This window comes from Coturnix japonica, chromosome Z (genome assembly GCF_054131305.1).
Source record: "Coturnix japonica strain WE chromosome Z, WE-NBRP24, whole genome shotgun sequence".
Lineage (NCBI taxonomy): Eukaryota > Metazoa > Chordata > Aves > Galliformes > Phasianidae > Coturnix > Coturnix japonica.
The window spans coordinates 21,491,406-21,503,591 of record NC_140702.1 but is presented as its reverse complement, the minus strand read 5'-3'; the positions used below and the strand labels follow the sequence as shown (position 1 = coordinate 21,503,591).

Sequence of the window (12,186 nt, the reverse complement as noted above, 5' to 3'; positions counted from 1 at the left end):
GTACTCTTTTCTTCTTCAAAAATGTTGATTACTGAAACATTTCTCCAAAATATCATTTAGGATGCCATTTGTAACTCAAAGAAGAGGCTTGAGATGCAGTTCCTCTCTGTAACTCGCATTGTAACTAACATAGTGCTGATATGTGATTTTATACACTATATTGAAGTCAGAAAATTAGTTTTCAGGTCCATTATTATTATTATTTTCAATTTGTGTCTTCAGTTGCAATCTAAGAATTTATGTTAAGTGAAGATGCTTGCCTGTCTCAGAAGGTTTCTCTTAACCTTAAGTAATTCTCTTTCTATATAAAGTTTGCTGCTTATTTTTTTAGGGCACTTTCTCAGGATGATCAAGATGATACCCATTTAAAAATAGAGGATATCATTCAGATGGTAAGTTCTATGATTCCATGATTCATCTTGAAATGTAAATAAGCCTATAGAGATATAGCATATGTAAGTCACTAAATTGTATCACTTCTTCACCTTTGCAACTCAGTACAGACATAATATTCTTTTTATTCTTTTATACCATGGATGCACATTTCAGTTTAGAGAGAGAATTTGGTGCTCATATCAAAGAAGGTTAGGTCAGATCTTAACAATTTGGTGTTAATGATGTAATGAAAAACAAAACAAACAAAGTGAGAGATGAATATATTTGAAGTGATAAATACCTGCCATCTCAGCCACCATCAAAACCTTAGTTGTCTTTCACTGATGAGAACTGTCCTCCAAACTTTACAGTCATCATCATCAACTAAGTGTTGCTACAACTACGTGTGTGAGCAGTGAATGATTCTGTGGAAAGTGGTACAGAATGTATAGACTCTAGTTAACGTGCCTACCTACTCAGAACTTAGCGTGTGCCAGTTTTCATGTGGGTTTCCAGCCTGATGTTTAACCTCATGTTAACAGTTTTAATTAATTCTTATTTCTCTGTCCCAAATAAGTTAATTACAGTTCTGTACTGAAAATGCATATGAAGTTTTTAATCCACTGTGCTCTGAAGTACTCTTAAATACAAAGAGAGATCCATGCATGTTTTTCTTGTTTTTGCAGTCAGAATGTCCGAAACCAGAGTGCTTTGAGACTTTGTCTGCCATGGAGCTTGCAGAGCAAATAACTCTTTTAGACCACATAGTTTTCAGAAGCATACCCTATGAGTAAGTGTTCTCCTACAGCTGACTGAAGTGAATGCATGGATGTGAATTAACTGGTGCAGTGAATTAACTGGTTCTGGGCACTACACTAATTCATGCTACTGACATCCTGGCAAAGAGATCTGCAAATATAACAGGATGAAATCTATTTACTGCTTTTGTTATTGCTTATGATTCCCCTATAGTTTGATCTTTTTTTGAAAGACTGAGTGGCTATGAAAAAACCTGTGATGAAAGGCTTTGAGCCAGTGAAAGGCGAGTATAGTATGGATGTGTTCAGTCTCTGGAGAGGGAATGTCAAATAGACATTCCTCATACAGCAGTTTGCAATGCATATAATCATGTAAACTGATAAGACCAATTTCAGATAGGGTCAGTGCTGAAAAATTGGAAGATGGCATTAAAACCAGCATAAATATTTATAATGCCTACAGCTTTATTTGTTAGCAATAATAATGTAATAATGAAGTGCTGGAATTAGTGTAGAGCTTTGTAGTTATCTTCTAAAAATATGAGGTATACTTGAAATACATTCAGGCTACAGTTAAAGACAAAGGCACTGTAATGTGTTCATTGATTACATTTTTGTTTTTGTTTTTTTCTTTCCACTCATTATCTAGAGAGTTTCTTGGGCAGGGCTGGATGAAACTGGATAAAAATGAGAGAACACCCTATATTATGAAAACTAGTCAACATTTTAATGATGTAAGTACTTACAAATATGGATCACCTTCTAGGAACTCTTTTCACAAAAATACCATTTTTACAACATTTTATAATTTCTAATCTAGCAGTGACTGCATGCTGTAGTCTTTTTCTCAGTACCTTTTAAAATCAATGCATGCAAAGATTCTTCTTTTCATTGATTTCTTCTCAGCGTTTCAATAACTATTAAGTAGACTAAAACGTTTTAAACTATCCTAAACTGTCTTATCGCTTACAGAATAAAGTAGTTCTTTTTTATAGTGAAAACATGAAACCAATTCTATTTAATGAACGCCCTTTGAGTCTCCATCTGTTTGTTCTTAACCACTTTCTGTGAATTATCCTGGAAGACACTGCAATCAGTGTTACTGCTGTTGCCTTGAAGATACAACGCGTTGCATTTCACCATTTCATGTGCTTATTCACATTCACTGTCCTACAACAGTGCTCTCAATATATTTTTCTGAATTTATTAGGAACTATTATTTCTGTTTTGCATCAGTTGTATTTTCTACCATATGCATGCAGGTGCTCCTCCAATCAGTCATGAGCCATCCCTAGCCACGTGCTCTTTCTCCAGTCAGGGTCATCATCATGCAGCCATCATGCAACTTACTTGACTTTGTTTGTCTATTCTGGAGGTGTCCTTGTTTCTCAGTGTTGCTTTCGCATGCTGTTTATCTTGCTCTGCAGCTTCTGCTCTGAATAGTCTTTCTTGTATTCCCACAGATGAGTAACCTGGTTGCCTCCCAAATAATGAATTATGCTGATGTCAGCTCCCGGGCTAACTCAATTGAAAAGTGGGTAGCGGTAGCTGATATTTGTCGATGTATGCACAATTATAATGGTGTGTTAGAAATCACGTCAGCCTTGAACAGAAGTGCAATCTACAGACTGAAGAAAACTTGGGCTAAGGTATCCAAACAGGTAAGAAAGATGTTACGACAATCACAATTCCTAGATTTCTCTCATCAGTATTTTGTCAGAGAGCAATGTGTTGTAGGATTCCTCTGATAAATGTTTCTACTTTGCAACTTTTTTTCTTGAAACAAGAAAGTTGTGCTGGTATGTCATGTCCAGGTGTTTTGCATTTAGTATTTCCTCTTTCTGGTCATTGATTAACTATCTGTGAGAACAAACTGATTTCAGTGGAATTAGAGCATCTGCTTTAAACGGTTTGGAAGAAACTTAATGAGCAATGTAAATCTCACCTTTCTGCTATTAATAAAACTATATGATGCTGTAACAGAGTGCTGAGGACAGTACCAAGAACCACTAATAAGTTAGGTAGTATTTGGATAAAGAGTTATTTCCAACCAATTGAAATATCTCTCTAACTGATGTGCAAGAAGTTGGGCTTTTGTTAGTACATTTCCTCCTCAGTATGTTCCTGCAACTATTGCAGAGTACTCAAGCAGCCCAAATAACAAAATCCATTTTCTGGCTGTGCTGTATTCTCCAGTCAGATTATTCTCAGATGTATTTTATCCGTGGCTGCTTTCTTTTGGTTAAAAATATGATAAAAAAATCCTTCAATATAAACTCTTTGGTAAGAGTTTCCCTTAAAAATAAACAAATAAATAAATAAAGTAAGTCTGGGATTTGTAAATGTAAAATGAACAAACATAAAGCCCAACAAATTAATATTATTGCATTGTTCTCCAGTGCTTATTAGAAACATGATCAGAGTGTTTCATCAGCTGGAAGAAGAAGGCAACTGTTTCTGCCTACAGCTTCCTATTAACTGGAATTTCCACCTCAAGTATAACAAATTCCTCAGTATTCTGTTTTCTCATCTGTAGCATATTTAAATAATGAAAACAAAATGTATTTTTCACTACAGTGAAACAAGATTTGCAGTACCTCTATTGTTACTTCTGAAAATATGGTGAAGATGCAAAGTGAATTACATCTTTAAAAAAAAGAAATCTTATTCCAGTCTTTTACATGCAATGGCAATGATGTTGATAATGTTTTCTCCTTCTAGGCAAAAGCACTCATGGACAAGCTTCAGAAGACTGTGTCATCAGAAGGAAGGTTTAAAAATCTGAGAGAAACACTCAAGAAGTATGTTTACCCAAACACCACACAACTGTGTTTTGTTACTAACAGTGAGCAGCATATGTTATAGCTGAAGTGACCTTGATTAAGTTTTAAAATTAATCTAATGCTGGGTAACACTTTTTTACCTAAAAGCTTTTTAAATTCTTTTTTTTTTTTTTTTTCTATTTGGATTTTTTCTTTTTGCTCAATATCCTACAGTCTGGCACTCTGATAGGTAAATGTGACATCTGCAGAGAATTACTGAAGCAAATTTAACTGTTATTCTGTGCAGTGTTACTTAAAGACTTTTTCACTAAGTTTAAAACCAGGTTTATAAATAAAGATTGTCATTCAGAAACAAGACTGAAAATTTTCTTGCTCCAGATAGTTTAGGGGTGATGAATAAGCTTTAGTCAGAACAAAGACCCTTTACCCCTTTATCTTATCTCTGACAGTGCCCTGTAGCCGATGCTCAGAGGAACACAATGCACAGAGCATTGGTATTTCCTCTCCTACACCCTTCCAGCCCTTGTAGTCTTCTGCTCTGGAAAAAGGCCTGTGTATGCACATACACATGGGTATTTGGTGGCCCTAGAAGGCTTAACACTGATGGATAAGAACACCAGCCACTCAGAAGCACATCTATGTGCACTTTAAGTTTGTTCGTACAGTCTGTTTCCGATATCACCTGTCAGCTGGGACTGAAATATGCTTGAAAGTGTTTTTTGATTCCCAGAGTGCACCAGCCCTACCTCTTGCTCCATCATATGTTAGCTAAAGGCTACCTGGCTTTAATTTAAATTTGATATTTGATGTCCATTCAGTTCTTCACACATGGAGTGAGAATAACTCAAGTCAGTTTTATGGACAAATGTGATCCACTGCATAAAAGTTCTTCAACTAATGAAGAGTTTGCATGAGCTATGAAATAATAGTTTATAAATTTATTTATATGCAAATATACTGATTTTTTATTTTATTTTATTTTATTTTTTTTATAGTTGTAACCCACCTGCTGTTCCGTACCTTGGAATGTACTTGACAGATCTAGCATTTATTGAAGAAGGAACACCAAACTTCACTGAGGAAGGCCTTGTTAATTTTTCCAAGATGAGAATGGTAATTTTTATTTCCTTACACGCTTTCCCAATGGATGTTTAATTGTGAGCAAATTACTGATTTAATTACATCTGCTTTGAAAGTAACCACTAAAACTTAGAAGTGTATTTGCATCATGCATGATAGATAGCTATTTGAAAGCAATTGTCCCAGTCTTCTATCACCACCTTCTGGTAAACTGAGGATTTGTATGGTGTGAATTTGTCTCCAGTTTGTTCACTGACAAGTCACTGACAGAAAAAGCAGCTGCCTTAAGCCTGTGAAGGAGCAGCAAAAGAGCAACATTTTTAAATGAGAAGATCAAAGTGATTCATCAGAAAATAGTGCTTACCTTTTTTTCATCATAGAATAGTGCTCACAATTTATTTTTTTTTATAGGATCTATTTAAAAAAGCATAACAAAGTTGATTCTTCCCAACTGTTATTTTTATAAAACTCCTTGTAGAGAAGCATGGAAACTTCTCTGTTAATCTCAACTTAATGCTCATGTAATTACTACAGTCTACAGCAGTAACTCAAGGCAAAGATAAAGGAGGTTATTAGTATACAGAGGGGAGAGAAGGTGGATCACTTGAGACTAACTTTACAATAAGTGGTTAACTGAAAGAAGCAAAATCCTTGGAAGGCATTAGGAGATGATCTCTGCACTTCTGTTCCCCAGGTAGTTCAAAAATTTGGCAAAATATATATATATATTGCACTATGTGCCTAACTGAAGTCAAAATGAAGTTGTACTCACTAGATTTATGTGTTCTTTTGAAAGATCTCACACATTATCAGGGAAATACGCCAATTCCAGCAGACCTCCTACCGCATAGAACATCAGCAGAAGGTAAGACACTGTTACCTACCAGTGAAACTAAAGCAGTGGTAGCAGTTGGCTGTAAGACGCTGTCACGGGTTAACGCTGCTGTTTTTGAAAGCCAAAATGAGTTCCTCACAGAATCCCAGAATACTGGGATTAGAGGACAAGAGATGACACAAGCATCCACTGATGCTGTGTCCATCCTGAAGTTACTTTCCTCTTGTCATTTATGGGACCTACAAAGAGTTGTCCAAAGTCAGCCTTTGTCTCCAAAGAAAAGACTCCAGAAAATCAACGTGAGCCTTGGTAACCTGGCTAAGGATTTAGTCCTGTGACACTGTTCTTGATTCATAGAGCACTGGTGGTACAGCTTTATAACGTTACAATGAGATGTTGTGTTTCTCTGAGAAAATGTCAGAGGAACTCAGGCTCTGAAATGGATTGAAGAGAGAAAAAGGGGGATGAGGGGGAGGTTGGGGTGGAAAGCAGAGAAATTATCTGTTTAGCTGTGTTTTCTGCATTTCAGGTCACTCACTACTTACTTGACAAGACACTCATCATAGATGAAGATACTTTGTATGAGCTTTCCCTAAAGCTTGAACCCAGACTTCCAGCCTGAAGATCCAGCTTTGTCTCAGAGTCTACAGAAAGTTTTAATATAATGAACAAAATTGTGCATGCCCAGTCCTAAAGACAGCAAGGGAAATATTGAGAAGAATGCAAGCTCTCTTTTCCAGTAAGAGATACTGAACCTCACAGCATTTCCCTCTCAGGCAACAGAAAATTGCTGTTGGACATGGAAGACAAAGATGCTTTCATCTCTGCATTAAGTGATTGCTATTTTGCAGAGATAATGTTTTGCAGTAAGACGAGTGCATTTAATGGAAAACAAGAAGCTTTCCTGTGAAAGATAACTCATTCTTGCCATCTTACTGTTGACAAATTTAAATGGTGTGAAAGTAAATGAGCAAAATGAGATGGCTCTGATGTGGTCTGTGTTGATGGCTGATAGTGCAGTCACTGAGGAAGTAATGGTACTGGTGTCCTCCTGTGACTTTAAATTAATTGAAAAAAACAGGATCTTAACAGGCATCTCCTAGCCTGGAATGACTCTAAGGTAGCATCTAGTATCTCTCTCCATATCTGCAATTGCTCTAAATGTTTGTTTAATGATATCCTTTATAGAATGTTACCTTCTTTAAATGTCTTATCAGCCTTTTCTAAGGTGACTGATTTTACATATAAATAAATTGTAAATACTTTTTCATTAATATTCTATTAGAGTATTTTCAGCACAGAAAGTAAATAAACTAGCTGAATAGTTGTACACAATTGCCAGCCTTGCAGGCTTCATCTGGGAAGTGCAAGGTTAGGAGCTATACCTGAGACTCGAGAGATCTGGACATGCAGTGAATGGGATGGTTAGTCATGTTGGAATGCAGTCCTGAAAAGGCACTTTATTTTTTCTGCACCTTCAGCAGTTTCTTTGGCAAGTCAGGCAACAGAGCACTTTCTGGACACACTGTGGAGTGTATGTACATGGTCTGCCAGTGGTTAGTAATCAGCAGTGACCATTAGAAGCTGGAATGACTGTTTTGCTTGGAGTTTTTGTTCAGTCATTCAGTGCTGACTCAGCTCTAAAATCATTCATATCAGTGGCAAACTTGGAATGGTGCAAATACATACTACACGTTTTTATTTGAAGTAGTGATTGTCGTTTGTGTAGGGGCACATGTTTCAAGGAAATGTAACTAATGGTAACTGTTTTTAAAGCCTATGCTTTTGTGATATGTGCCAGGTAGGCAGATTTCATTTCTACAGCAAGTTGGTACTTCCTAAAATTTACTGATCATAAGTGGCCTGTTGTAGCTGCATGGCAAGTGAGCTCAAATGCATGCTGTAAAGTACATCAAACTACAAAGCGCTGGTATTAGCACTGTTGAATAACTTGGCTGGAAAAGTGTCCTTACTTTTCCAATGATATTCAGCCAGTTGAAGAAATAGGGCTATATCACTGTATACCTCCCTTAAATCCTCTCAGGGAGATAAATGTTTAAAATGGATTGTGACGTAGGCCTATTTGATCTGACCGTTCTCACTACAGTCACGATGCTTCTGAATGCTTGCAATGAAAAATGGATCTGCCTGGCTTGTGTGCTTTGTCTTTATCTGCACTTTAATTATATTGTTAGTCCAGCCAAGAACTGCAGAGTGAATTAATTCATTCTACCCAAGTGTAAACACGAGCATTTATAAATGTACCTTAGCAACTGTAAGTTTAGTAAAAGTTCTTCAGCACAAGGACCATCTCTTTGTAAATAACTGCATGAGCATACACCACAAATACTGGGAAGTTCCTTAATTAGAAAAGCAGACAGCAACAAAAAAGGAAATTCCAGAAACATCTAAAGTATTTCTAATGATTGCTGTAGAAAGGAACATGGAAGATATTACTTACAGAAGCTTTTGATTATCAAAACTGTTCTTGTTCTTTTCATTAATGGCTGAGAAAAAGCTGGTTGCATCCCAGTGCATGGTAGAATGAAAAGCATGGTTTGTTTGGACCACAAAACCAGCTTCGTGTGTATTTTCTGCACAAAAACTGATACTGTGTGGGGTTATTTTTGTCAAAGACTTCAAGGTCAGAAAGAAATGCGGGGAATATGGTCCAAAATATGATTTCTTAATTTGGTTTTGTTGTTTCTCTGTTAACACAAAATATGTAAGAACTGTCAGTGTGACTTGGCATCTCTGTTGTGTGCTATAAACTGCTGCTTTATCTTCCTGTATCCCTCTATACCAAATTTCCTTGATGCTTTTAGGGTTACAGGGTATAGTTCTTTGTCTTACTTTGTTCAGTTTGTTGTTTTGTACTTTTGGTACATATACTGGTTCTTCGGAGTTTAAGAACACCAAATACGTTTTAATGCCTGCTGTACAGAGGGGTGGTGCTGTGCTAGTGCTCCAGTATTACATATGGACATAGGCTAGGAAGATGAAGGATTAAAGATGTTTATTTCAAAGGTGCTAAGCATCTGTATCTTTAAATCAACTCAACCACAGTGTGGTTGTTCAGCCCCTCTGGAAAGGCATGTCCTACTTACATGCCAAAATTTACCTCTTGGGTCAGTGGCAGGATTTAGATTAGCATCATTGGAGTAACTTGATAGATATTATGGTCAGAACAGTGTTTGATTCAATGATAAACACTTTAGTAATTCAATTTAATAATGGTTTTGGGTGTGGATTCAATGTGTTCATTAAAATAGAGGAGGTGGCTGCTCAAAGAACTGAGCCTATATTTTGACATTCCTATTCTTAGCCTGTGTTTGCAATTCTAAATCAGAACTGGTAAAAGCTGTTGTGAAGTTCAATGCAGTAAGTGCAGAGTGATGTGTTTTGCCCCGCACTCAGGTTGTGTATGTATTTCAAGTGTAAGCATCCTGAGTGCCTCTGCTACAGTACTGCTGCAGTGCTTGAGCTATGGCTGTAGTTAGTAGGCAGTGCCAACCTGCTTTATCTGAGACTTTGCAAAGTACACCTGTGTAACCAACTAGTGCAGTTATCTGTTTCCATGTACCTCACAGGGGTTGTGCAGCTCCTTGCTAACAATTTCTCTCTGCCATTCCACCACAGCCCTGTAATATAGTATATTGAGATGCAAATCCCATTCATCAGACACCCCCTGTTTGCCACTGGTGTTACAGGGAGTGTGTTTCCAAGTGAGGATTTCGGCATTTGGACCTTGCTGTCTTTTAGGATCTTGTCCATTGTAGCTTTTATGCCATGGAAGCAGTGTGGATGTACTCATTTGGAACTGGAGCTGAAAAAGCCCATATGATTTAGCATTTGTGAGAAAGAGAAAGGCTGAAGCACCTCTCTACTTGCCTTTTAGCTCCTCAGCACTGCTGCACCAGTGAGATGCAACAGCAGTTCTTGCATTGCGAGGGGGTTGTTCACTTCAGTGCTCTCTGGATTAAAATGCCTCAGGGCGCATGGGCTGGCTAGCTGCAAAGGGGATAGCATATTTCACCCACTGGTTTCTCAGTGGGCACATCTGCCAGCAAAGTCCAGGAGAGTTCTGCAGTATTTTTACTGCACAAGTAGCATCCCAGAGTCAGCCTGCAGTCAGCTGGGAACCTGGGCAGCAACATGGGCACTGCCTCTGTACGTGACTCCAGACACGTGTCTCACACTGGTAGGGGGTTAGAGATGCCTTCACCCCAGCCTTCATTCCCTCCCTTCTCCCTCCCCTTCCCTGCTCAGCTCTGCAGTGTGGTTCATGGCACTCCTCACCAGCCAGTGGATGGAGGCCGTGATCAGACATTGTGTGGAAGCAAAGTGAATCTGTTGAATTTACTGTTGCAGTGGGTATGTTCTGTCCCATTCTTCCCGCTAGTCTTGTAACATGCAAACATGCCGCTTAGTAGCGAGAGATTCAGCCAGGACTTATAGCTGTCTAAAAGCAAGAAAGAAATCTCTGCCCTCTTTCTGCTTTCCTAGTTCTTGCTGCTGGTTGTTGTTCTGTAGGGCAAAAAGAAACCTTTTATTTAAAAGTATTTATTAAATTTAGTCATGTTGATTTTGATTTGAGGACACTTTCATGAACCCAATCTTTCCTTAATTACCATTATTTATTTTAAGGGATTTTTAAAACATTGTTTTATTTGTGTGGAGATTCAGTCATTCTTCCTTTCACTCTTAGCAATGACATTGAATTTAGATATATAATTTAAAATTCTCTCTGATAGAGATATTTTTACCCGTTCATAATTGCTTTCATTAAGGGCAAAAAAATCCTTCAGACCTCATTCAGACACTACGTTAGGCTTCACTGAGAGCTTTTCATAAGTACGTTTTTGGGGATCTGGCTCTCAGCTATTTGCCTGTTAACAGTTTTTGCCTCCAAAGGTCAAATGTCTCTGCGTAGTTTGCTTTATGTCCAATATGCTGCTCACCTATGGTGGTTTTGTTGTACCTTTACTTTTGCAATTGTCTCTGAATTTCTGTTCTTTAGGTGAATAGATGTATGTTTATTTGACAGATGTACCTATATCTAACTGCTTGTTGCACATCCAGGTGTTTTTGCATGTATTGTAACTTATCTTTTACCGGAGGTTATTGCTTTGTATTGTTAGTAAGGCATAGCAGGCAGGGTGTTGTGCCTGTGCGCTGATTAAACTTTTTTTTTCCTGAGTTTGAAGAGTTCTTACTGTTTTCTGTTTGCTTTTAACCCCGGGTCATGAAAAAGTGGGATCTTAAACACACCACAGCTGAATTCAGACAAACAAGAGGTAAGAATGGACAAGCCATTAATAAGGAGAAAGTCAGAGAAAAATCTGAGTGCTTGACTTTGAATTTGACTTTCTCCATTTTATTCTTTGCTCGTTTATGCTGCATTGCAACTGCTGTGGGCATAATGGAGGTGGAAGCTGATTTTTAACTTGGAGCAAATAATTAAACAAATTTCATACAGACCAAGACATGCTGATCCATGGCAATGTGTAGTGGCAAAGTAACTAAATTAGACATGGAGCAGACTAAACAGGACCAGCTGCAGAACTCATTCTCCTTCAGCTGAGGAAAACCTCTGTACTTCCACACCTCTATTCTCTTTGTACTCCTATAGATAATTACAAGGAGCTGGAGTTTAAATAGCATTTCAGAAGGTGTTTAATGACTTCCTACTTCAATATAATGTGTTTTGAAACAAGAAGCAATTAGTTATTGAAGTAGAAAATAGCATTGTCCCTAACATCTTTCTCTTGTTGCTATGCTGTTGACCTTTTGACTAAACATCCCAAACCTTTTCTTGGCTCCTGTACTGCTCTGGACTTAAAGGTCATAAAGCCACATACTCAACACAAGTCAAAGAAAACAGGTTTGTAAGTAAGTTTGCTTTCCTTTGTTGAATTAAATTGGATGGAAAGATGCCTATTAAATTTTCAGTGTTTCACATGAGAACTGGAGCTGACCTGAAAGAGCAGCTTACTCTTGAAGATGTCAGATGTTTTCATTCAACAACAAAAAAAATTAACCTGCCAAGCAGCTCCTTTAAAATGTCCTGGCTTTCTTGCAAGGTCATTTTCATTTCAAGTTGTTTTCCCTTCAATTTTAATTGTTTCGTTAAGCTTAAGTTGGCTGGTTTTATATTTTTCTCTTACTGCCATAATCACAGATTGTTTAAGAAGTATTCAGCAATGAGAATGCAGCTTTCCACTTCTTAATATGTTGCAGGAAAGCATGCAGTAAATATTCTCCAAAGTGGTAGACTCACTGTAATAGTCAAGGAATCCAACTGCATACTGCCTTTTGAATCTTGAGAATGAAGAAAGAGAGGGAGGCCATCAGA

General features: G+C 37.6%; 1 protein-coding gene across 4 annotated transcripts in view; it reads left to right on the top strand.

Annotated features, from left to right (window-relative positions):
• Positions 1-11,030, top strand: part of RASGRF2 (Ras protein specific guanine nucleotide releasing factor 2) — a 112,622-nt gene extending 101,592 nt beyond the window's left edge. For all 4 annotated transcript variants that reach the window (XM_015849798.3, XM_015849797.3, XM_085529669.1 and 1 more), the window contains 8 exons: positions 332-392; positions 1,062-1,165; positions 1,783-1,867; positions 2,597-2,794; positions 3,855-3,934; positions 4,912-5,029; positions 5,793-5,861; positions 6,361-11,030. In XM_015849798.3, the coding sequence (XP_015705284.1) occupies positions 332-392; positions 1,062-1,165; positions 1,783-1,867; positions 2,597-2,794; positions 3,855-3,934; positions 4,912-5,029; positions 5,793-5,861; positions 6,361-6,453 (808 nt within the window). In that variant the 3' untranslated portion in view covers positions 6,454-11,030. The remainder of the gene's footprint in view (positions 1-331; positions 393-1,061; positions 1,166-1,782; positions 1,868-2,596; positions 2,795-3,854; positions 3,935-4,911; positions 5,030-5,792; positions 5,862-6,360) is intronic.
• Positions 11,031-12,186: the final 1,156 nt, after the last annotated feature.